At 43.7% G+C, this 26,238-nt stretch overlaps 1 protein-coding gene across 2 annotated transcripts in view; it reads left to right on the forward strand.

Annotated features, from left to right (window-relative positions):
- The window catches only part of ITGA5 (integrin subunit alpha 5), a 263,376-nt gene that overhangs the window by 112,872 nt on the left and 124,266 nt on the right, over positions 1 to 26,238 (forward strand). For both annotated transcript variants that reach the window (XM_029595141.1, XM_029595140.1), the window contains one exon: positions 5,415 to 5,545. In XM_029595141.1, the coding sequence (XP_029451001.1) occupies positions 5,415 to 5,545 (131 nt within the window). The remainder of the gene's footprint in view (positions 1 to 5,414; positions 5,546 to 26,238) is intronic.

The raw sequence follows: 26,238 nt of genomic DNA on the forward strand, positions 1-26,238 counted from the left end.
GGGAAATACCAAATTCTTTTTAAATCCCAGAAGCATCTCCCTTTTCTAAAGGGTCCCCACTTTCCCTTAGAAATGGAGAGCGAGACAGCCATGGGATCATCTCTATGTCCTATTAGCCAACTAGAACTTTCTTTTCACATAACCCTTCTCTTTTTTTTTTTTTTTTTTTTAACCAATGGGAGTGTGCTCTGCCTGTGGTCCTGGATCCCTTAAGAGAAATGACTGAAACCCCATCCCTCAAGATGGCATGCCTTCTGCTTTTCTTAGTGGTTTGCTTATTATTAAAAGGACCCCCCTTATGCACACCTGGGGAATCCCAAAATGCAGGCAGGATCCGTGTTGGTAGACAATCGTTCTAAGGGTACGTCTGACTCTCCCAGCTTCCTTTCCTCGTCACAAGTCAGACAGCGCTGGTTTGCCTCCCCCTGTGTGAAAGACAGGACGGAATATCTGAACTGGGTCTGTTCTTAATTGGAGTAGGGGTGTGCCAGCGCTGGAGAGATTTAGTTCCTCTGAAGTCTATAAACGGGGAGGGGGAGAACTGTGGCTTGGGAGCGTGCCCAGTTACCAATCTGCTGGAAGCTTCGTCTGAGGCGAGGGCTGGAGAAAGCTGCTTTTCATTGTCCCCCCCCCCCCCCCCCCTAACGTGAAGTGGTTTTAAAAAAAAAAGTGAAATGGGAGGAAGCCGTCCACGGCAGAACATGTGTGCCTCTGTATTTGTGGTGGGAGACGACTTTTTTTGTAAACCAGAGAAGTAACTCTTTGATGATAAATTCTTATAGGAAACCAAAGCTTTCGGATGATGCCTGTCTGTGTCTGCCTTGTGACTTCCAGAGCAAATCTGCTCACTGCCCTTGGTACATCAAGTTTTCAAGACTACTTATGGGTCAGAGTTGGCAAGGTTGCCTTGCTCTTTTATGGGGAGAGTAGGGAGAGAAGAAAGTTGAATACATGGTACAGCAGTGGGATCTGGCATGGACTTCCTCCTGTTTCTCCAGAGCCAACCTGAAACAGACAAGAAACCAGCAAATGACACTGGTGTACCAGGTCCAGCCAGGCCTTGAATTCAGGCTGATGCAACAATCTGACAGGTCGAAACAGTACAGTGCGCACTGTTAACCCGCATTTGGACGTGCGTTTTCGACGCGCTAGCTTAACCCCTTTATTCAGTAAGGGGTAATAGGCGCTAATTCCTTTATTGCATTAGAGGATTGATTAGTGCCTATTCAACTCGCTGAGCGCACTGTATTGCATCAGTTCCTAAATCTATCCCGTGCTACTGATGCCAGTAATAGCAGTGGCTATTTTCTAAGTCAACTTAATAGCAGGTAATGGACTTCCCCTTCCAAGAACTTATCCAATCCTTTTTTAAACCCAGCTACACTAAACTGTACTAACTATCTGTGCTTATCAGAGAATGGTGGAGGCTGCCACCGTTTACTGGGATAAAGGACAGGCGTCCTGAAAAGAAGAGAAAATAGCAGTCTCCACGTACGATTGCTATAAAAATAACTTTGTAAAGGTTGGAAAATGGAGACCTCCTCTGTTTTAGAGTGAGAGTTTTTCAGTTTCTTTGAAGTGACCCAGCAGGAATTGGGAGGGATCCACTTTTCTTCTCTCCCTACTTTCGGCCACTTACCTGAGCATCACACACATGTAATGAAGCACAGGCAAGTGATTTGCAACAGTCCGCAGTGGGGAGGGATGGCTCTGCTTAATGCCCTCATTTGCATGGGACTTCCCTGTGAAGGCGCTAATCATTGGCAGGCCGATGCAATACTCACCTGCTAAAAACGTGCACCCAAACTGGACGCACTTCTTTTTAATGCGAGCACAATCTCCTTTCCTGGGCACTCAATGCAATAGGCAAATGAGCCATCATGCTAAAAATGACACGCTAGGGATGAATTGTGCGTCCCGAACGTGTTCATGGCATTGGGTGTTCAGAAGAAGTGACTGTGCGTGGGTTAGGAAAACAGAAGCTCAATTTTACCAGTGTCCGTTTTCCTAACCTGACCACCAGCAAGACATATATATATATATTTTTTTTTTCTACCTTACTCCTTTTTTCGGTTCCTTTGAATTAATATCGCCACGATATTGAGTCTGAGGAACTACAGAAAAGCAGTATTTTCTACTTTTCTGTTTAACTTTTGGTGCTCCTCGAGATTTAACGCCAGGTCCGGGGCAGGTGTTAATTTGTGAGGGTAAAAATGTGTGCATTGGGCGCACATTTACTGTTTACGTAAGGGGGTAATAGCCAATAGCCTCATCAACATGGCATTTACATGTGATGGGCGTTATTAACTACATGCTGGTTTGGATGTGCGTTTTGGACACGCTTATTGCAGAAGGGGTTATAGACGCGTGTCCAAGCACGGGTTAACCTGTGCGCTAGCCTGAGCGCACAGTATTGCATCGGCCTCTTGGAATCGCACGTTTTCCACACGCAAAACATCAGCAGGAAGGTTTGTGCAGAGAAAGGTTTGTTGAGCCGAAGATGCCTACCTTTCTGCATCAGCCTGATCATTTGTACCTGCCACACCTGGGTTGGACTGCGAGCAGAGTCTGGGATACATATTTCCTGTTGCCTTTTTCTGAGGTCCCTGTAATAAGCTCAGCAGTAAAGTTTGCACACCCAAAATATGCACTCAACTGCAGGTAAAAACTGCTGATACAACAAGGAGTTCTGTGCACATAAAACTGGGCACTTTGGTTATCACCTTTGCATATAAATCCTAAACTGAAGGCTATAGCTGTCTCCACCACTCCCCTCCCTTCCGAGGTGAAGTAAAGATTCCAGGGCTAATGTTAGTCTCTGGGCAGAAACTGGAGTTCCTAGGACCTGTAGTCCGGATTTTATGTGCAGAGAGCATGCTTTGTGCTCGGATGGTTTATGCGCACAGTGAAACCTTTTCTGTGCCGAAAAGCATTTTTTTTTTATTTGTGTAAATCATTTTCTGTGCAGCAAACGTGCAGAAAGCTTTGTTTTCTGTGCATGAAACAGGGAGGGGGAAGGTGGCTTTTCCTCTGCCCCTGCACTTTCTTTTCCTGCGGTAGTGGAGGTCAGATCCTCCTCCTTCCCTGGGGGCAGGGGGGCTCCGCTGCTAGCTGGGAATCGGCCTTGCCCCTATCACGCAGGCCTGTGGGCTTGGGCAGCTGTGGGTGGCTGCAAACTCCTTTTCCTCTTCCCTAGGCTTTCTGAGCGCACATTTTGAGTCGTTTGCATGTCTCTTTTTTTTTTTTTTTTCCTCTCTTTAAATTTCTCGTCATGCGCAGTGGGGAGGGGGAGAACGTATTATAAATCAGTTAGGAATGTGGGCTTTACATCGGGGTGGGGGGTTGTTCTAATTTAATCAATCCTGTGCTGGGTGCCCCTGATTGTGTAAAGAGTGCCTCTTCGTTCTGAGCAGGCTGGTCCAGCCCTGGTTTTCACCCTTAGTATGCCTGCAGCGAGTTCTGCTGTCCCTAAGGAAAATAGGACAGCATCTCCATGCATGCCCGGGGCTTCAACCCAGGACTGGATCAGCCAGTTTGGGCTGACCTAGGGGAGGTGGCAACTTCTAGTGTTGCTGTTCCATGCTCACTGGTGTCTTTTTTTTTTTTTTTTTTTTTTTGTGGCCCTTTTGCCAGGCAGGCCTGCCACTATGCTTTTGGCCATTTAAGGAGTCGAAGGGCATGGAATGGAGGAGGAGAGGTGGCCCAGTGGTTAGAGCAGTAGACTACAGACTAGGGAAGCTAGGGTTCAAATCCTGCAGACTTCTGGGTAAACTTTTAAAGGGGTTCCGCATGGGGGGGGGGAACCCACCCAGGAGCCTGTATTCGGGTACATGTTACTTTATAAGCATTGAAAGTATGCCTGGGTTTTTGGTTTTGTGTGCATAGTGTACCAGCACAAAAAAGGGGCATTCTTTTTGGGGCTCAAGATGTATGCACAGCAGTTCTTATTTTATAAGAGGTGCATGAATTATCAGACTTATTTATACAACTTTACATCTGCTAATCCATTTGTGCAAGTGAAATCTGACTGACTGCTGTTTTTTGGGTGGGGAGACCTGGGTGAACTGGTGGGGGTTCAGAGTGAAGTGTAACGGGTAGAGGTTTCAGCGACTTGGTAATTCAGACACGCACACAAAGTATCTTTCTTTATCTTTATTAAGACTTATGTATCGCTTATACACCAAAGACTAAGCGATGTACAATGGGAACAGATAAAATCAAATAAAAATTCTACAGTATATGACATTAAAATAAGCCAAGCACCTTAATAGTCATCTTAAAAGTAGGTAACATATAAAAAAAAAAAAGGTATTTTCAAAACAGTATAGGAGCATACTTTATAAAATACCTGCCTTCGTCTAAAAATCAGACTTATTACGCTACATGTTGTATTTCTTTTACTCCTAAATTATATACGTGTATGTTTATAAAGCGGGTAGAGAAAGTAAGTGCTTTCTTGCATTGGAAATGTGTGAGTGTACTTTAGAGCAGAACTACTCAGTATTTTATAAACTGTGCGGCTCCCGCTGTGCAGTCTCTAAAATACTAGGATAAATCTCCACGCACCCAATTACACGCAAATGCAATACTGCAAATAGGTTTGAAAGTTAGGATCATAGGTTGGAGGTGATGGGGCCAAGCAGTTTTCATAGTATTATTTTTTTTTTTGGGGGGGCCTTGCAGCTTAATTGGGACCAGCTCATTTTGGGCTTCAGAGCCATGAGCCTTCATTCTCAGCTACCCAGGAATTCTCCCCCTATCGTATATCTCCTGCCCAGTCATTGCCGGGACCGGCCTCCCCCTAGAAGCTCTTTCTGTGTGATCATCCGGACTCCCCAGGAGCTGCAAATGCTGTCTCAGCATCTTCCCCCAATCTGGGAATTATGTTTTGTCAACTGTTTTTTTGGGTTTTTTTTACCCCCTTTGTCAGTCAAGGCAATGTATTTTATTTAAAGACATTTTTATACCGGTATTAGAGGGGACATCATACCGGTTCACATTCTAACAGCAGGTTTGAAAATTACATAGTAACAGGGATTAAAAAAAACGGGGAGAGGGATCACACAAGGTACAGAGCAAATGCAGGAGAAGATTCCTTAACATAACGTGAATGTCAATAATAACAGATACGGATGAAAATATAAAACAATGTTTTATACAGTACAGTAAATCAAGGACAAATTACACCATTGAACTCTGGGTCCCTTGTACATGGCAAATCACCTCACCCTTCCCACTAGTCCTAACTGTACATCTTACCCCGTGATCCCTTTTCCGCTCTCAAAACATTTTTGTTTTCACGTGGATGTTATTTAAGACCTGTCACCCTGACAGTCCTACTGTCAGCAAAAATGTGTTGGTATGAGAGATTTTGCTGATTTATTTTTTTTATTATTCTTTCTTTTCATTCGCAGTGTCAGCGTCCTCGTCGGGGCCCCAAAGGCCAACACAAGCCAACCCAGAGTGTTGGAGGGAGGGGAGGTATACTATTGTCCTTGGCACCAGAATGCCAGCAGCTGTGTACCCATTCAGTTTGACAGCACAGGTAAGAGCGGGCGTGGCTGCCTTAGAAGCACTGGTTAATTATATGTGACTGTTTGTTCTATATATGCAGATCGTGGGCTACCAGCTGATTCTGTTCCCCCCCCCCCCCCCTCGTGATCTAGGCCTGGTTTTTTCCTGGGACTTGGCAGTCCTTGCTTCAAGAAATCAGGACTACACTTTCATGCATGCATATATACAGTGCACTAAACTCAGGACCGCATTGACTTGTCTTTCAAGTAAAAGAAATAAAATGGAGCCATACCCTACTGTACTTTGTTGCATGATTATATAGTCTGGCTGAAAGAAGATCAAAGGTCTGTTAAGAATGTAGGTTCCTCGTAAAGGTGGGAGGCTCAAATGAAGGGAGAGAAGAAACTTTGGGAAGGGGAAGGAGGAAAGAAAAAGCTACAGGAAAGGAAAAATTAAAAAGCAAAATAACAAAGACAAGTAAAATACAAGCACAAAAACTCAGGCCAAGAAAAGCAAAAACAAAACTTAAGGGGGAGAATTTTAAAAAAAAGGTTCAAGGGATGATTCAGGAAACTACAGACCAAATAATTTGACATCTGTGCCAGGCAAAATGGTAGAAACTATCATAAAGAAAAAATTGCTGAACACTTAGAGATAGATAGTCATAGTTTAATGGGACAAAGCCAACATGGATCTAGCCAAGGGAAGCCTTGCCTCACCAATCTGCTACATGTTACATTTGGCGACCTGCGGGAGTGTCCGGCGAGCTGCCGCACTCATGGCCATCACTGACCCATGCTGCTGAGCACTGCCTATTGCAGCAGAACGCCGCCACCTGCTGCTGATGCTGCCAAGTTGCAGTCTTCCCATAGGCGCATGTGCACACATAATATATGCACACAGTGGCGGGAAACCCTGAGCGGCGCCTCAAGGTCATGTCGACCTCCTGGCCTACGTAAGCTAAGGCCCCACAACAGCTCCTCGCCTCAGGAACAGGTCTTCTCCTGAAGTAGTATGTGTTGCTCCTGTATGTTGGTTCCTGATTCCTATCTGCATTCCTGGGTCCTGTGCCTTGTCTTCCAGCCTTGCCCAGCCTCACCTTCTCTTGTCTGGAGTCTTCAGGGTGTCTCGTCCACCCTTGGCCTGACTGTCTATATCTTGACCCCTTGCATGGACCTGACCATGATTGCCTGCTGCCTGGATCTGACCCCTTGCATGGACTTGACCAGTCTTGCTAACTGCCTATCCCGACCTTGGCCTGTGTCTGACTTCATTAGTCTGCTGCCTGTCCTGACCCTGGTAGACTCTCGGACTTCAGTTATCTTTGCCTAGACTAAGGGACCTGCCTGCCAACTGCCAGAACCCAAGGGCTCAGCCTGCGGGGGAGAGGCGACTGATAAAGGTGAAGCTCCAGTCTGTCCCGCTACAGGACAAGTTTGCCAGCTGCCAGCGTAGGCTTTGGGGGTTCACCCTCAAGGCTGTGTCAACTACTCCCCAGCACCAAGGGCTCACATTCTGTCCACCACTACAGTTTTTTGAGGGTTTAAACAAACGTGGATAAAGGTGAGCCATTTCATAGAGTATATCTGGATTTCCAGAAAGCATTTGACAAAAGCCCTCATGAGAGATTTCTTGGGAAATTAAAAAGTCATGGGATAGGGAGCAGTGTCCTCTTGTGGATTGGGAACTGGTTAAAAGAAAGAAAACAGAATGTAGAGCTAATTGGTCAATTTTCCCAATGAAGGCCCCAGGGATCAGTTCTGGGACCACTGCTTTTTAATATATTTATAAACTACCTGGAAATAGGAATGACGAGTGAGGTGATCAAATTTGCCGATGACACAAAATTATTCAAAGTTCTTAAATCACAAGAGGATTGTGAGAAATTGACTGACTGCCGTTTGTGCAAAACTGGGAGATTGGGCATGCAAATGGCAAACAAAATTTGCCAAGTGGTGTGCTTAGGGAAGAGTAACCCAAATTTATAGCTACACAATGCAAGGTTCCATATTAGGAGTCTCTATTCAGGAAAAGGACCTGGGTGTCATCGTTGGACCCCTAGTATGGCGTTATCTTCTTTTGGAAATAAGGGCTATTTTAAATGCCAAGTATTTTTTCCAGAAAGCACCGGACTCACTTCTTTCAAATGGCATATAGCTCAGTTGAATGATTTTTTTAAATGTAATAGCTGGAAATGTCTAAGCCTATGTAATACCTTGAACTGTGGCCAGCGCACGGCTCAACAAACAATTGGATGCGCATCCATAACCCCCGATGCAAAATGGGGGGTTAGCGTGACCAAAACGCGCATCCAGTCGCGTGTGTAGCTAATAGCGCTCATCACATGTACATGATGATGAGGCTATTAGCTATTTCCCCCGTTGCGCAAAAAAAACAATTGGTGCCAGACATGCACATTTTTACTTCTAAAAATTAATGCCTGCCCTAGAGCAGGCATTAATTCTTGAGGAGCCCCAAAAATCAGAGGAACCGGAAAGGGAGAACGATAAAAATAAATAAAAAGTGTGCCAGCTGTCAGGTTAGGAAAACAGACACTCGAAAATTGAGTGTCAGTTTTCCTAACCCGCTGATAGCTACCTCTCCTGAGGCGCCTGATGCGGAGGAGACACTAAGGATACAACATTTTCCCTAGTGCCTTCTTTTTACCACCCGGGAGAGGTAGGGTTCAGTGCGCGTTGAGTGCTCAATCATGAGCGCCCGTTTAATGTGCGCCTAGATTGCAACAGCCTGTATACGCTGTGTTTACTGATTGTTGTATTTTGATTATACTATTATGTATGTTTTTAATGTACCCTGCCCTGAACTATAGAAGAGCTAGTAAGAAAACTTTTTAATAAATAAAATACATTAATCTTCTGCTCGATGTGTAGCAACAGCCAAGAAAACAAATAGAAACATAGAAATGACGGCAGAAGAAGACCAAACGGCCCATCCAGTCTGCCCAGCAAGCTTTCGCACTTTTTTTTTCTCACACGTACTTATGTTTCTCTTGGCTCTTAGTAACCTTTTTTATTCTATTTCCCTTCCACCCCCGCCATTAATGTAGAGAGCAGTGTTGGAACTGCATCTAAGTGAAATAGCTTAATTAGTTAGGGGTATTAACCTCCGCAATAAGCAAGCTACACCCATGCTTATCTGTTTATCCAGACTATGTAATTCAGTCCTTGTTGATTGTTGCCTGAATATAGATCCACCTTTCTTCATTCCCCCCTGCCGTTGAAGCAGAGAGCTATGCTGGCTTTGCATTGAAAGTGAAGTATCAGGCTTATTTGGTTTGGGGTAGTAATCGCCATAACAAGCAAGCTACTCCCCGCTTTTTTGTGAATGCAAATCCTTTTTTCCACATTTCCTCATTGCCGCTGAAGCTTAGAGCAATGTTGGAGTCGCATTAACCGTGTGTATGTTTATTGAATAAGGGTATTATCACCAGGTAGTAGCCATCGTTCCTGTGAGCCACCCACTCTTCAGTCACATCTTCTAGACTTTATGGATCCACAGAGTTTATTTCACACCCCTTTGAAGTCCTTTACAGTTTTGGTCTTCACCACTTCCTCCGGACCAGGCATCCACCACCCTCTCCATGAAGAAATACTTCCTGACATTGGTTCTGAGTCTTCCTCCCTGAAGTTTTAAATCGTGACCCCTGGTTCTGCTGATTTTTTTTTTTTTTTTTTTTTCCAATGGAAAAGGTTTGTCATTATCTTTGGATCATTAAAACCTTTCAAGTATCTGAAAGTCTGTATCATATCACCCCTGCTCCTCCTTTCCTCCAGGGTGTACATATTTAGATTCTTCAATCTCTCCTCATAAGACATTTGATGAAGACCATCTTTTTGGTCGCCCTTCTCTGGACCACCTCCATCCTGTCTCTCTCTTCGGCGATACGGTCTCCAGAACTGAGCGCAGTACTCCAGGTGAGGCCTCACAAAGGACCTGACCAAGGGGATCATCACTTCTCTTTTCTTACTCGATATTCCTCTCTCTATGCAGCCCAGCATTCTTCTGGCTTTAGCTATCACCTTGTCACATTGTTTCGCCGACTTCAGATTGTTAGACACTATCACCTCAAGGTCTCTCTCCTGCTCCATGCACATCAGCCCTTCACCCCCCATCGAATACAGTTCTTTCGGATTTCCACACCACATATGCATGAATTCTAGGGATTATTAGGAAAGGAATGGAGAATATCATAATGCCTTGGGGTGACCTTATCTTGAGTATTATGTGTAGTTCTGGTCACTACATCTCAAAAGATATAGCAGAATTAGAAAAAGTACAGAGAAGGGCGACCAAAATGATAAAGGGGATGGAACGATTCCCCTATGAAGAAAGGCTAAAGAGGTTAGGACTCTTCAGTCTGGAGAAGAGACGACTGAGGGGAGATGATAGAGGGCTATAAAATGAGTGGAGTGGAAGAAGTATAAGTTGTCTTGCATCCTGTTTTCCCAAAAGTGGCCAATCCAGGTTACAAGTACCTGGCAAGTACCTAAACATTAAATAGATCCCATGCTACTGATGCCAGTAATTAACAGTGGCTATTTCCTAAGTCAACAAGATTAATAGCAGTACTGGAATTCTCCTCCAGAAACTTGTCTAAACCTTTTCTTAACCACAGCCACACTGAAAGGGGCAGATTTTAAAAGCCCTGCGCGCCGAGCCTATTTTGCATACGCCCGGTGACGCACGCAAGCCCTGGGACGCGCATATGTCCCGGGGGCTTGAAAAAAGGGGCGGGGAAGGGGCGTGGCCAGAGGCCTCCGTAGGTCCTCTAGGCCGGGGGATCGTGCACCGGCACTTGGCCGGCGCACGCAACCTACACCTGCCCAGAGGCAGGTGCACCTTTAAAAACAAAGGTCGGGGGGGGGGGGGGTGGGTTTAGGTAGGACTGGGGGCGGGTTAGGTAAGGGAAGGTTGGGGGGGTGGAAGGAAAGTTCCCTCAAGGCCGCTCCGATTTCGGAGTGGCCTCTGTGGGAACAGGGAAAGCCATCGGGGATCCCCTAGGGCTCGGCGCGCAAGGTGCACAAGTGTGCACCCCCTTGCGCGCGCGCCAACCCCGGATTTTATAACGTGTGCGGCTGTGCGCGCATGTTATAAAATCGGGGATAGATTTGTGCACGCCTGGTTGCGCGCACAAATCTACATCTGCACGTACCTCTTAAAATCCAGCCCAGTGAGTAAACAATTGATTCACATTTACCCATTCAAATCCTTTCATGATTTTATAGACTTCCATCATATCTTTCTGTCATCTCCTCTCCAAACTGAACAGCCCTAACCTCTTCAGCTTTTCCTCATAGGGGAGCTGTTCCATCCCCTTTATCATTTTGGTCAGCCTTCTCTGTACCTTCTCCATTGCAACTATATCTTTTTTGAGATGCGGCGACCAGAATTGTACACAGTATTCAAGGTGCGGTCTCGCCATGGAGTGATACAGAGGCATTATGACATTTTCCGCTTCATTAACCATTCCCTTCCTAATAATTCCTAACATTGTTTGCTTTTTTGACTGCTGCAGCACACTGAGCCGACGATTTTAAAGTATTATCCACTATAATGCCTAGATCTTTTTCCTTGGTGGTAGCTCCTAATATGGAACCTAACATCGTGTAACTACAGCAAGGGTTATTTTTCCCAATATGCAATACCTTGCACTTGTCCACATTAAATTTAATCTGCCATTTGGATGCCCAATCTTCCAGTCTTGCAAGGTCCTCCTGTAATGTATCACAATCCACTTGTGATTTAACTACTCTGAATAATTTTGTATCATCCGCAAATTTGATAACCTCACTCGTCGCACCCCTTTCCAGATCATTTTATAAATAATTTAAAAAGCACTGGTCCAAGTACAGATCCCTGAGGCACTCCACTGTTTACAGACCATTTAATCCTGCTCTGTTTCCTCTCTTTTAAATCAGTTTGCAGTTCACAGAGGGACATCGCCTATCCCCTGACTTTTTAGTTTTCTTAGAAGCTTCTCATGAGGGACTTTGTCAAATGCCTTTTGGAAATCTGAATACACCACATATATCGATTCACCTTTATCCACTTGTTTATTAACCACTTAAAAAAAAACTGTAGCAGATTTGTGAGGCAAGACTCCTCTTGGGTAAATTCATGCTGACTGTCCCATTAAATCATATTTATATGTTCTGTGATTTTGTTCTTTAGAATAATTTCCATGATTTTTCTCTGCATTGAAGTCAGGCTCACTAGTCTATTGTTTCCCAGTTGTTTATTAAAGAGTACAAAGACTAGGGGTCATACAATGACATTACTAGGTAATACATTTAAAACTGAGAGAATATTTTTTTCACTCAACACATAATTAAGCTCTGGAATTTGTTGCCAGAGGATGTGGTGAAAGCTATTAGTGCAGTTGCGTTTAAAAAAAAAAAAAAAGTTCGGACAAGTTTCTGAAGGAAAAGTTCATAAACCATTACTGAGGTGAAGTTGCAGAAATCCACTGCTTATTCTTGGGACAAGCTGCTTGTCATCTATCTACCCTTGGGATTCTGCCAGATACTTTTGATCTGGATTGGCCACTGTTGGAAACAGGATACTGGGCTTGATGGACCTTACATTTTGCCATATTGGCTCAGAACAATGTTCTTAGAATTTCCCTGGTTCCTAAAAGTTCCGGGCTGGTTTGCTAGTTTTCTAAGTATTTTTTCACGCCTGGACATTATGGTCGAAGGTGACCTTGAGCAGGCCAAGAGTGAGATTCTGTTCAGTATATGGTCCAGACTCTCCCTTTAGCCTAAGGCCACTGGATTGTATTTTTGGAGAGCTGTGTTTTTTTGCAGAGGGAGATATTATGGGGCACTACTTCAGTATGGGGTGTGATTCTTTGGTAGACTGATCAGGCAAATTAAGGAGGATTGTTCAGATCTGGATGAGAAGGAATGGGGCCTAGTACATTTATAAATCATAGCAGGAAGAAAGGGTATATAGTCCTTATTTTTATTTTTTAGTGACACACTTTTATTCACAGATTTGACCTGATCCTGTGAACAGTGTAATAGTAATGTCATTTCTGAGAAAGAGAGGCTCTATGTGGTTTGACCATGCACTGGGTAAGGCATATTTTGGGGGTTGGTTAGATGAGGTACAGAAATGTGTGGCTGATTTATTTGGGGAAGAATATATCTAGGAATATTCTTTCTAAAGAATGACTGGAGAGGTGGGGAATAGAGGTTCAATGGAACCTGCCCAAAGCTATATAGGGAGGATAAGCAGCAGCTGTAAGCAAATCTGTAGAATGGAATTGGCCAGTTTTATAAGCCTTGAACAAGAGGTGCAAATCTAAAATGATCAGGAGGAGGGAGGGTGGAGCATCAAAGAAATGAGCTCAGTTGCATTATAGCCAAAGTAGAAAGTACCACAAAGAGCTAAGTGGTTCTCCTATGTCAAAAGCAATAAAACTGACAAACTCTGTAACTGAAGGAGAATCAGAAATAGTGGAGTAATGTATTACATAAAGCCTTTTCAAGGAGATTATGTTGTCCTCATCTTGGGATATAAGTGCCAGATTGACACAATATTATGAAAAATTATAGTCCCTGTGTTAAGGTTAGAATTAAGGAGAAATCACAGTATATATAAAGGATAAATATGAGAAGGCTAATAGAAGAAGTTGTTGATAGAATCAAAGCTATGCAAAAATAAGGAAATGTCCAGGTTTATACTACTGTGGGATCTTTTTTTTTTTTTTTTTTGGTCTGTTATACTTTGAGGTTTTCATTTGACCTGGCAGTTTTTCTTCTGCCCCCTTCTAGCTCAGTCATAACCCATGTTTTTTTGGGGGCTATGGTGCAATGCACCTTCATTTGCAACTAACCTGGGGTTCTCCCCATATTATAATTCTTACCCCCACAGGGCCCAGGGACACAGATCGAGTTCCCTCCTGAGTATGGTATGTCTGCACCCCCAGTCTGGCCATTTGGTGTTGCTGATGAGCAATGACTGAGACTCCCTCCCCCACCCACCTCTGCAGCATCAGCAGCCGGGCCGGAGAGCAGAATGAAACCCAGGTCTCTTGCACAGCAGTGCTGCTGCGTCGCTGAGCCGAACCCTACAATTGTTTTTATAATATAACATAAAAATAAATATGTAGGCGTGTTAGCTCAAGTCCTAGGGTTGGGGTTGTTTTTTTTTTTTTTTTGTGTGTTTTTTTTTTGGATGGGAACAGGCTCCCAAAATGAATGATGAAAGCAGCGTTCTGCGAGATTTATAAGCTGGGAAGGACACTTGGAATGTGGGTCTCGCACACCAGTCTCTCTGAATTATGATGTGAAAATTCCTGGCCAAGGTCCTGTCCTGTAGACTAGGGAAGCTTCTAAGTTTATAGACGAGGATCAGACTGGATTTATTGAGGGATAAGCAAGGGGCGGGCAACGTCGGGCACATCTTAGATCCAATACAACTCATGAATGAAAGAAAAGGAAGAGGCATTAATGAGGTCATTAGGCTTTTGATTGGGTAGAATTCTCCTGACGTCTTCAGGTACTGTGAAGTCATGGTTTTGGCCCTAACTCTTTAGAAATGGATAAAAGGAATCTGAAATGCCCTTGTAGCTGCGGTTACAATGAATGGTTTTCCGTCCACGGATTTTAGATTGAAGAGGTCATTTCTGCAGGTAAAACGGTGCTTCTCCTCTGGAAACTGCCCACCCGCTATGTGTAAACACGCAGGGGTTTGTTGTTATGTATGCATGTAAGTTTACTGAGACGGAGCAGAGCTGTTCTTTGGGGTAGAGTTGGAGTGCTTTGGACTTGTACACACAGCAGTCCGTTTTCAAAGGAGTTAATGTGTGTAAAAGTAGCATATATCATAGCAATTATCAGAAGCCCATTTACGTGCGTAAAACCTTTTGAAAATGACCTCCACATTTTGGACTTTCAATAGTATGCATGTAAATGTCCTCCAGTGTCCTGTGCATAAATGAGTAGGTGTGTTTGTATGTGAGTAGTTTTTGATGGGATCATTTTCAAATGCAGAGTGCAAAAATCAACAATTTATTAGGTTTACACAAGTTAAAAATTGCATCTGTGAAATGACACATTTTTTTTTTGTTTTTGAATTGACATATAGTGCACCATCTTTTTTATGTTTTCTTGAAAGTCCTTGTCATCTTTCCAAGTATATGAGCTGCTGTATGCTAACATGCCCCCAGCATCAGCAGTTTGTCATGCTGTTAATTACACAACTGAGTTAAGACTGGAGTCACAACCAAATTTTTTTTTTTTTTTTAAATTAAAAACTTGGTTATTTGAGCAGGCCTTTGCTAATTAAGGGTTTTCCCCTTATCCCTTGTCCTCCTGTCTCTTTAATTTTAGTGTTAGTAGGAAGTATTTATAGTAGAAATGTTTTGTTAATTTTAGGTATTTTATTGATTATTGTATTTGCTTTTCTAGGTCTCGATGAATGTTATATTTTCTGTTGGATGTGAATGTTATAATATATACACCGCTATATCTTTTTTGAATACTGGTATAAAAAAGGGAAATAAATATTGAGTACATGGTAACAGATACAGAAAGGGATAGAATTTACATGAATTGAAACTTGTCTGAAGTAGTGTTGGTCATCAATATTTCTATGAATTAAAATTCATACTCTCTCTGCCTGCTGTGGGACACAGAACACATCCAGATGTTTGTAAGTGGTGTATAGTTGACCACATAGGCTCAGTTCTAGCACCTTCATTTTTCCCCACTCTTAATTCAATCTTTTGAAGAAAGCTACAGGGTGCCTGCCTTCAGTCTCCACTCTCTGCTCCTGCTGCAGCCCCTCCCCTCATAAACAGCCTGCAGGGAACAGGAGTGGGGCTGAGAATGAGGCTGCAGCAGGCCAACTGAAGTGGTACTCTACAATGGCAAGTATTTACTTTATTTATTTAAAATCTTTTCTATACCGTCGCTAAGTTATATACCATCGCAACGGTTTACATGTAGGCACAGACTTAATGTAAGTAAAAGTGTACTATCGTACATTCTAACAGGTGCCGTCAAAGGTTCGGTTACAATATATCATTAGACAAAATAGTTTTTAGAGAAGTGGGTCATGACAGAGTGTACTGAAAGTACTTTTACGGGTAAATTTATTATACATAGTGTTATCAATATGCTAGTTGTGATGTGGGGTTCATAGACTACTCTACTTTGGCACCCGGGGTGGATAATTCCTTTGGTATCCCTTCCCCCAATGATCTGGTTTCCCTCTCCCTCACACAGGCTCTCCCTCTCTCTCTCTTGCACACACTTTTAACACACCCCTTCACACAGCTCCCTCTCACACACAAACATGCATGCTCACTCCTATACACACACAGACATGCTCTAACACACAGACGTATTCTCACACACACACACTCACTTCCTACCCCGCTCCCCATCAGAAGTACAGCAACAGTTTCCTCCTTCAGGCCTCACAACAGACGGGGACTCTTCATTTTTCTTGAGGCAGCGGGGACTGGTGCGGCTCTACTTCCTGCATCTGCAGTGGGGAGGGCAGCGCTATTGCTCTTCCTCCTGCTTCCCCGCCCACGCAGACCCACCACTTTCTCTTCTGGGCCACGGGAAAAGGCTATACAGATGCCAGCTGCAGACCCGTGGCACTCTAGGCGGCCACCCGGTGCTTCCACCACTCACAGCCCAGAGGCCCTCCCTCTTCTACTGTGAGCGGGATGGGCTCCACTTGCGGTCGCTGACCTTCCCAGCTGGCACCCCCTCCTGGCTGTCACCCGGGGCGGACTCTACACCCTAATCAAGCTCCTTTCCTTCTGTAGTTTCCTGCCCTGAAGGGAACAGAAGAGGAGGGTTTATAAAGCTGGAGTGGACAGAGAACGCAGTCAGAATGTTTGATCCCTCAAAGATCTCTTAAATCAAACCAAAGATTTTGATATCCTTTCTGGATGGAGTGTTGCCCCTTTAGAAGAATTTCATCTTTATACAAAGGGTATGTTGACTCTCTGGTATGTTGTCACTTATGTGGCAAAAAAAAAAGCTAATTATGCAGTTTCTGCAACCTCCAAAATGTCTGAGGGCTTTAATGCCGATTGTTGGCATATTTGGGGACATATTAGGATGTAAATCGAATGTGGATAATACATAACAAATTACATAATTTGCCTTGTTCAAGTGGATGCCTCCTTTGCAAAATGTGAGAATCCAAATCCCTAGAGAGTGGTCTCTCTCTCCTGTAAAAAGGTTCCCTCCCTTTTTGTCTGCAGTTAAACCCACTCTGAGAAGATGTCAACTGTTCCCTATCTGATTGTTGGAGAAAGTAGCAGCTATGAAAACTAAATCAAATCTTTCTTTATCCTGGTCTTTCCAAATAGTTCAAGGCGAGTTACAGATAGTGCCAAAAAACCCCCCACACCAGGCCTATAGAATAATCTCAGCACATCAGAAATTAACCTGCTGCCCAGATTCCTGCTGCTGGTTATAGTCCTAGAGAAGAGGGGTTTTGTTTTCTGTTTGTTCTTAAGGGGATTTGAGAATCGGTGGTCTTGAAGCAACCCATGGTTGCTTGAAGGGCTCTAGCAGAATAAAAATAACGGCATGACTTTGCCAGATTTCAAATTGTATTGCCTAACCCCCTAATTAATAGTAGTAGGAGAAGGTTTCTGTGCTGAAGCGGGTAAACACTGGGTTCAATAGGAAAGGGATGAGGGGGTAGAGTGGGGAAAAAAATATTGATTTGTATGTTTCACCTGCTTTTCCAACACGGGCTGCAACTTGGCAGATTTCTTCCAGGAACATAAGAACATAAGATTTGCCATACTGGGTCAGAACAAGGGTCCATCAAGCCCAGCATCCTGTTTCCAACAGTGGCCAATCCAGGCCATAAGAACCTGGCAAGTACCCAAAAACTAAGTCTATTCCATGTTACTGTTGCTAGTAATAGCAGTGGCTATTTTCTAAGTGAACTTAATAGCAGGTAATGGATTTCTCCTCCAAGAACACAGCTATACTAACTGCACTAACCACATCCTCTGGCAACAAATTCCAGAGTTTAATTGTGCGTTGAATAAAAAAAGAACTTTCTCAGATTAGTTTTAAATGTGCCACATGCTAACTTCATGGAGTTTAGCCTCTAGCTTTCCCCCATTCAGGCTAATCCAGACTCTGGGAATATTTTAACAAAAGAAGAGTTTTAGGTTACGGGTGGAGACCCAGGTGGTAGAATTAAGACAGCAGTGTTGCCAGGGAGTTCTTTTTGACATTGGAGGAATTTTAGGGAAAGCTGGTGGGGGAGGGGGGGAGTACATGGTACCATTTTTTTTTTTTTTTTAGCATTTGCAAAGAAAGGCATTCTTTAATTGGTGGAATATTTTAGTAATTGGAGAAACAAGATTGAATAGGGTTTGAGAAACTGTCCTCCACAAGGGAGCTCCAAGGGATTGGTTTCTAAGATTTATAATTTATTGCAGGAGGGTAGGGAAGGAGGGGAGACATAACTGAGAGAGTGATTTGGTAAGGAAATCCCTAGGAAGGTTTGGAAAGAGATCTGCGTAAAACGGCTAAAGGAAATTCCATCAGTGCATACTTTTTTTTTTAAACAGGATACAACATAATGTACAGACAGTGGCTGCAGCTCAACCCAGAGGAGCAGACAGATGTTAGAGGCTGAGGGGAATGGGAGTGTTTTACGCTCAAATTCTGAATGTGCTGAAGTATTTTCTTGTACATTGTGTTAGATTCTGATATTTTTTGCTATAAAGGCTTTGAACCAAGAATGGAAAAGGGTTAATAATAAATCCTACATGGTTGAGGTACTCGATTTGATTTCTGTCTGGAGGGAGGTTCTTGCCTGGGTAAGAGATTTACCTGAGCAATTCTCCCCTCCGGATCCATTGCTCAATTCACTTTTTTTAGTTGGCTTTCGCCTCCTCACAGCTGACCTCTCTGGATTTGCTCTGCTAATTGCCACCTGCTAGAACTTTGTCTGGTATGTTGTGAAAATGGAACAATTATTATCCAGGAGGTGAAGCGAAAGATTGGATGGGGGATTGGACCCCCTTTTTAGATTTTGGTTTTCCCTAGAGAATTTGGGACTGTTCAGGTAATTACTGTGTTTTTATTTGGAGATTTGTGTATATGGCTGCTACTTTTAATTCTGTGTTTCTGTTGGTGTTAAGTGACGTGACACGACATGACACAGGCACACTTTGGAAAAAATGTCTTATGCTTTTTTCTTAATGCTTTTGTTTGGGATGTGTATAGAGTTGCTGGATTTCTGAATGGATAAGATCCTGGTTTTATGATGATATATCTGCAGGTTATTCAATAAAGAAAGTAGAGGGTTGGGTGATGTTTTATTCTCTGCATTCTAGTCTATATTTTTACATACAGGCTGGCCAGGGGAGCTGTCTCCCCTTCTCTGTCCCCTACTGCTTTATGGTGCCCCCAAGCACGAATAGAGGAGCTCAATGCTGAGGCACTGAATGGATTGGGAAGAGCATGCACTATTTTAGCAAAACGAGCGTGCAAATAACAGTAAATACTTTCCAAGGAACGGACCCAGAGGCAAGGCCCTTGCTGGATATCTGAACCAGCCTAGCTGGGGGGAGGGGGGGCTTTCGGAATCAGAAGTATCCGGGACGGAGCTGTCCGGAAGTCATGCACTAGTTTTACACTAATGCCTTGGTCCCACAGTGCTTTACAACTCGACTATACCATGCTAGGCGTGCATGCCAGCCCATTCACAGGGCCCGCGCTCCCTATAAATGTTCAAAGGGATGTTGCTTATTCTTTCCGTAGTGCAGTGGCCCTGCTGTTGTCCATCGCTCCTGCTTCTGGCCTGCCCGTTCCTCCTCACATCTCGGCGTTTCGCTCCTAAGTTTAAACAAACCCAAGAAGTCCCGCTCCCTGATCGTCAGGGACTGATGGGAAGCGGTTTGAGAGTCCGCCATCCTATCGGGGTTTTGCATCTGTGATGCTGACAGGGGACGTGGAGGGGAGAGGCTTGCCTGCCTGTGAGAGCTGGGTTACTGCCCCTCTGAGCAAGCCTTTTTTTTGTCTTTACTACAAAGGAGAGCTTTTAATGAGCCTGCCTTAGATCTGCTAATTGTGTTTGTTTTTAAAGACTTGATGGACTTTGTTTGTGTTGCTAATTTGCCACGTCTTGTGGGTTTTACGGCATCTGGAGATCGGAATCCTCCAGTTGAAAAAAAAAAAAGTACTCTGGCGTTTCCTGTGTGTATCTCTGCTCTGCGACTCCTGGTTCAGATCTGCACTATCTACCGGTTATATACCCACACCATAAAGCTGGGGATTAGATTGTGAGAAACTTCCTCCATAAAAAGCCAGAGGTCTCTGCACCTTTTCTGATGGAATTGCAGCATGGGGGAGACAGAGTTTGAGATTTATTTGGCAGTTATGGTCTTCAAATCAAATTAACGTTTTGATTGTCTTGATTGATAAATCCTTACTGATGCGTATCCAATTTATTTGCAAATAAAAAAAAACAAAAACCCTCTTATGAACAAGGAAGAGAGCGGGTGGCCATCCCAGAAACCCAAACACAAGCAGACGACAACTAATCTCTTCCATCTAACATGGGATATTAAGAGATTGAGAGAACGGGCACTCCGTGTTGAGCGCCTGCAGGCCCAGCCACCTCTCCTGGGCTCACGATCCTCTATTTAAATGAGGGGTTGTGCTAAAAGGCGCTAGGTGCGATTACACGCCCCTAGCGCGTCCTTGGCCCAGGAGAGAGGAGGCTCTGTCAGTAGGTTCAGGAGTCTGATGCTCATAAAATTGCGCGTCTGTTTTCTGAACCCGGCTGATAGCCATCGGTTAGGAAAACAGACATCCTTAAAATTGAGCGCCATTCTCCTAACTGGACCGGCCGCACATTTTAAAAAAAAAATATTTATTTATTTATTTTTACCTTTTTGGTTCCCCCGACTTAATATTGCTAGGATATTACTTCAGAGAATGTACAGAGAAGCAGTATTTTCTGCTTTATGCTTTTCTGGACTGCTCATAAACTAACGCCTGCCCTTGGCCATTTTATGAGGGTAAAATGTGCGGATTGGCCGCATATTTTACTTTCTGAATCCTAGGCGAATGACTAATAGGCTCATCAACATGTATTTGCATGTGATGAGCGCTATTAGTTTTCAGGGGGTTTGACTGCGCGTTTTCGAGACACTAAACCCCTTTCAGTATAAGGGGTAATAGACGCCCCTCAAACACGTGGCCAAAATGGGTTGAACGTGCACGGCCCAGGGCATTTTACAGAATTGGGCTGTGGGTGCAGCACAAACTTCATTCTCTTGTTCATACCTGGACCGAGAAACTTTTTCATTCACTTGAGATCTAAGGATCAGAATGATTTGTGGAAAGAGGCTCACGAAATCTCAATTTATTGTACTTGGTCTGATAAATAAGCCGCCGTTGCTGCTGTGTTCCGAGGGAGTGAAGGCCTGCGCGATCGGCGCCCAGACCCGTCGGGGTAAGGCCTCCTTGTCTCCCCCTTCCCCCGGCGAGCCCAGACACCGATTGCGCCTCCAGCCAGCCGCGCCGCTCATCCTCGCGGCTCTGGGACCCGCCCACCACCCAGGGGACATCCAATTAGCAGCGGAGAGGGAGGTTTAAATTTTAATACCTGCAGGTGCCGCGCGCCGAAGGAGCGCGACAAAGGGGCTGGCCCCTTTGTGCGCCCCTTCGTGCAGCCTCCGAGTCTCAAGAAGAAGTAGATAATAGAAAAAAAAAAAAAAAAAAAGTAAGAAGGAAATTCATCTCCTGACCTCAACCTCAGTCACCCCCTCCTTCGGCTGAGAATCTCTCGACTACAAAGGGAATGTACCCGCCCTCCTTTTGACCAGGGACCCTCTCTGAGTCACACTCCTCTTCCAGAAACCCATAAACAAACCTCCAGCATCCATCAATCGGACTACACTCAACCTCCAGCTTCCTTCACTCGAACCGCACTCAATCTCTACCATCCATCACTCGGTCTACACTCAACCTCCAGCTTCCTTCACTCGAACCGCACTCAACCTCATCCTCTACCATCCATCACTCGGACTACACTCAAACTCCAGCTTCCTTCACTCGGTCCACTCTCAACCTCAACCTCCAGCATCCATCACTCGGACTGCCCCTTTGTGCAGCCCCTGAGAACAGAACCTGCTTCATTGGCCACGTCTTTCTCCTTTCATATCTTGATAAGAACTCAGCGTTTCACCCTCAAAACTTTAGGTTTACATAGGCAACAAGAGTCAAGACAGCTGAGTCAACATCAACAATCAACATGCTAACTGGTTTCCCAATCCCCTTACATCACCATTTTTGCCATGGTTCATACTCCATTCCAACCATCAGGAAACAACGCAATCATCAAACTAAACCTCTACCACAACATTACAACCGTCAACAAAGGCTAATTCCAATAATGATTTCACCAATCACACAATTCCTGGGCCTTTCTCTTCTATCCCTAACACTTTTCAACGCACAATCGCTTTCGAAAAAAACACACATCTTAAATGATTACCTTACAGAAGTAAACCCAGATATCTGTGCAATCACAGAAACATGGCTTAAACCCACAGATATAGCTCTATTAAACCAACTACCTACTCAACTTTACAATTTTTTCTCCATCCCTAGACTCAAAAGAAAGGGAGGAGGTCTGTTCCTAGCATCCAAGAAAGAGCTAGGTTTAACTTTACAATATTCAAATATCACATCAAACATAGAGTTTGCAGTTTTTAAATCCGAGCATCTACAAATTGGCCTAATCTACGCTCCTCCTGGAACTTTAGACTCTGACCCCTCCCCGGTCATTGAACTTACCGTCAAATATTTCAACCCAGATAAACCTGCCATTTTATTGGGAGACTTCAACATACATGTCGACGCTTCACCACAAACAACAAACTGTGTTACCCTACTCTCATCACTCAGCTATATGGGTTTCACACAAATAATAAAAAGCCCAACCCACAAAGCAGGCCACACGTTGGACCTTATTTTCATTAATCAGTGTATCTTGCCCCCGGATTCACTCTCTTGTTTTCCTGTCCCTTGGACGGACCATCAAATTATCAACACGACACTCAAGCTCTCAGGACATCCTCCCACTTCATTCCCAAAAACCACTATTCAATTCAGGAAACCCTGTTCCACAGACCTTCTCAGCAACCATATCTCTAATGAATTATCTCAACTTGATCTCTCCAACGCTTCTACAGCCATATCTTCATGGTGCAACATCACCAATAAAATCGCAGATCTAACCTGTCCTTCAATCACCAAAGTAGTACAACCTTCGCCTGACAACAGGAAACCCTGGTTCACCACTGAACTGAAGCTGCTTAAACAAGAACTAAGAAATAAAGAACATACATGGAGAAAAAACCCATCCCCCACAACATTAGCTGTATACAAAACCACTCTCAATGCCTACAGGATCAACATTCTTAAAACAGAGATATTTTTTTCTCTAAAAAAAATACATCATTTCATCTTTGATTCGAAAGCACTCTTCTCCTACGTTTCTGCCCTCACTAAACCATCCCCTCCTACCATCCCAGATGATCAAGCTCTCAACAAAGCCTCCGAACTAGCTGAATACTTCAAGGAAAAAATTGATAAATTGACTGTCTCTTTCTCTTCATCTAGTTCTTCTCCTCCATCTCCACCCAATACTCCACCTAAACTAAATACGACTCTAGAAACTTTCAAAACCACATCAGCTCTTGAGATCGAGAATATTTTCAAGAAAATGAAACCATCCTCTCATCCCTTAGACACAATTCCAAACAACCTCCTCATCGCTATAAGGAATACCATTTCAAAGCCAATTGCCGATATCATTAATTGCTCTCTTTCCCAAGGTCTAGTTCCTGACCAACTTAAGCTAGCAATTCTTAAACCTCTTCTTAAAAAACCGAATCTTCCGGCTACAGATCCAGCTAACTTCCGCCCAATAGCCAATTTGCCAATGATCGCCAAAATTATGGAAAAGATAGTCAATAGACAACTATCAGAGTACCTGGAAGAAAACTACATTCTTGCACCTTCCAGTACGGTTTTCGTAAATCGTTAAGCACTGAATCCCTACTTATCTCTCTCACCGACAATATCCTAACTAATACCTCACCTCCTTATTCTTTTAGATCTCTCTGCGGCCTTTGACACTGTTAACCATTCATCTTTATTACAAGGTCTGATAGACATAGGCATTAAGGGAAAGTACTCAGCTGGTTCAAGTCCTTCCTGGTTAATAGACAATTCAAGGTAAAGATAAACAACAAAGAATCACACCCGGTCCCAGCAAATCAAGGAGTCCCTCAAGGTTCCTCCCTCTCTCCAACCCTTTTCAACATTTACCTTCTCCCTCTCTGTCGACTTCTTAATAATCTAAATCTAACACACTACATTTACGCGGATGACATCCAAATACTCATCCCAATCTCAGAATCCCTACACAAAACCTTGATTCACTAGAATAATTGCTTGCAACTAATCAATCATCTTCTCTCCAGTCTCAGCCTCATTCTTAACAACAACAAAACCGAGATCTTAATTATCAATCATGACGTTAATAACAATCTAATATACCCAGCTGTCCCACTCATTTCTACCACTCCTATAATTAATCACTCACCATATGTACGTGATTTAGGCGTCATGATAGATAATCAGCTTAACTTCAAAAAATTTATAAGCACCACCACTAAAGACTGCTTCTATAAACTTCTTGTCCTGAGAAAATTGAAACCACTTCTCCACTTCAATGATTTTCGGATGGTTCTACAAGCCATTATACTAACAAAAATAGACTATTGCAACTCGCTCCTTTTTGGCCTCCCAACCTCATCCATCAAACCCCTCCAGATGATTCAAAACTCTGCAGCTAGAATCCTTACCAATACGAATAAAAGAGACCACATAACCCCCATACTAAAACTCCTCCACTGGCTGCCTATTAAACAAAGGATTCTCTATAAAGTATACACAGCAATTCATAAATCTATTTACAACATATCCCCACTCCACTTAAGCACCCAACTACGTTTTCACTCTTCAACTAGACCTATCAGAGGAGCTTATAAAGGCACACTCTATGTTCCTTCAACAATATCCTTACATCAGAAACATACCATTTCTTTAGCAGGACCCGTCCAATGGAACATGCTCCCGCCAGACATCCGCCTTGAGATCTGCTTCGCTTCCTTCAAAAAGAAAATTAAAACCTGGCTCTTTAGCCAAGCTTTTCCAGAACTATGATTATTTTTTCACCTCCATCTATCAAGATTTTCTCACCATCGCAATCCCTTCTGCAGATCACATTTAACTTAGACAATTACGCCTTATTTTATGATTTGGTTTCTCAAAGAGACTTTACAATTTTCTCAATGTTATTTTTCGAATCTGTTTTCCCTGTTTTCCAAGTTCTATAACCTTGTTATATGTACCGCCTCTTGGTGTAATTTTTATGTTTCATTGTAAACCGATGTGATCTGTATTTTAATACAGGAACACCGGTATATAAAAATCTAAAAATAAATAAATAATTTTAATATTTTGCTACATCAGCGAGTGAACAGTTTGTTTTTTTTTTGTTTGTTTGTTTTTTTTCCCCACCTTTATTTTCTCGAAACTTAATCCTTAGTCCAGCCCTTTCTGTTGGCTGGGGTGAGGACTCAGAGGGTCACACGTTCGCATGCGGTGGTGCAGGAGCCCATGTTTCAAAATGAATTGGGAGGTGTGTGTGTGTGCTAAACTCAACACAAATTACTTCTCCCTGGATACGCAGATTGCTAGGTATTAGTGGTACTCAAGCACCTGCTGCACCCTCAGAGCTGGCGCCTATGCACGGTGCACTTATGCCATAAGAACATAAGAAAATGCCATACTGGGTCAGACCAAGGGTCCATCAAGCCCAGCATCCTGTTTCCAACAGTGGCCAATCCAGGCCATAAGAACCTGGCAAGTACCCAAAAACTAAGTCTATCCCATGTAACCATTGCTAATGGCAGTGGCTATTCTCTAAGTGAACTTAATAGCAGGTAATGGACTTCTCCTCCAAGAACTTATCCAATCCTTTTTTAAACACAGCTATACTAACTGCACTAACCACATCCTCTGGCAACAAATTCCAGAGTTTAATTGTGCCAAGGTAATGCGCTTCTGGCACGAAGTTCCACTTGATCTGTCCCAGAGCTGCGAACTGGGGCCAGCTTGCTTCCCATCCTTGGAGCGGAGCCTGTAATGAATGTGGTGCAGCAGGGGACGTCTTGGGAGATGGAGGCTATAATGCGATAAGAACACGGCATCCTCTCTCTCTCTGACAGCCTGAGATTGGGGGCATGGGTCTCCTGTGCTTAGTGACACCCTGGCAGAATTCCTTGCAGGTTACAATTTATTCTTTATTGGCCCGACATAAGAATTCTCCAAAGAAGGTCTACATGAGGTTTACAGACCACACAGATCCCTCCTCCACGAGGCTTGTTCCAGCTGTGCCTTGGTTTTTCCTGTCTGAAGTTTAAAGGCTCTGCCAAGCAGGGGAACCGGAAGTGGTGGATGCTGTGTGTGTGAGAGACTGCGAGGGAGGTGCACAGGTGCTGAAAGTGACTGGATTGTTGCTTCTGGTCCCTGGTGCGCTGGCCATGGTTTCTGGTGGTAGGGGGAGGCGCTGGAAGGCAGGCTGTTTGCAGCACAGTACTAAACGTGAGTCCAT

Source organism: Rhinatrema bivittatum, chromosome 3, assembly GCF_901001135.1.
Source record: "Rhinatrema bivittatum chromosome 3, aRhiBiv1.1, whole genome shotgun sequence".
In the NCBI taxonomy this organism is placed as follows: Eukaryota; Metazoa; Chordata; class Amphibia; order Gymnophiona; family Rhinatrematidae; genus Rhinatrema; species Rhinatrema bivittatum.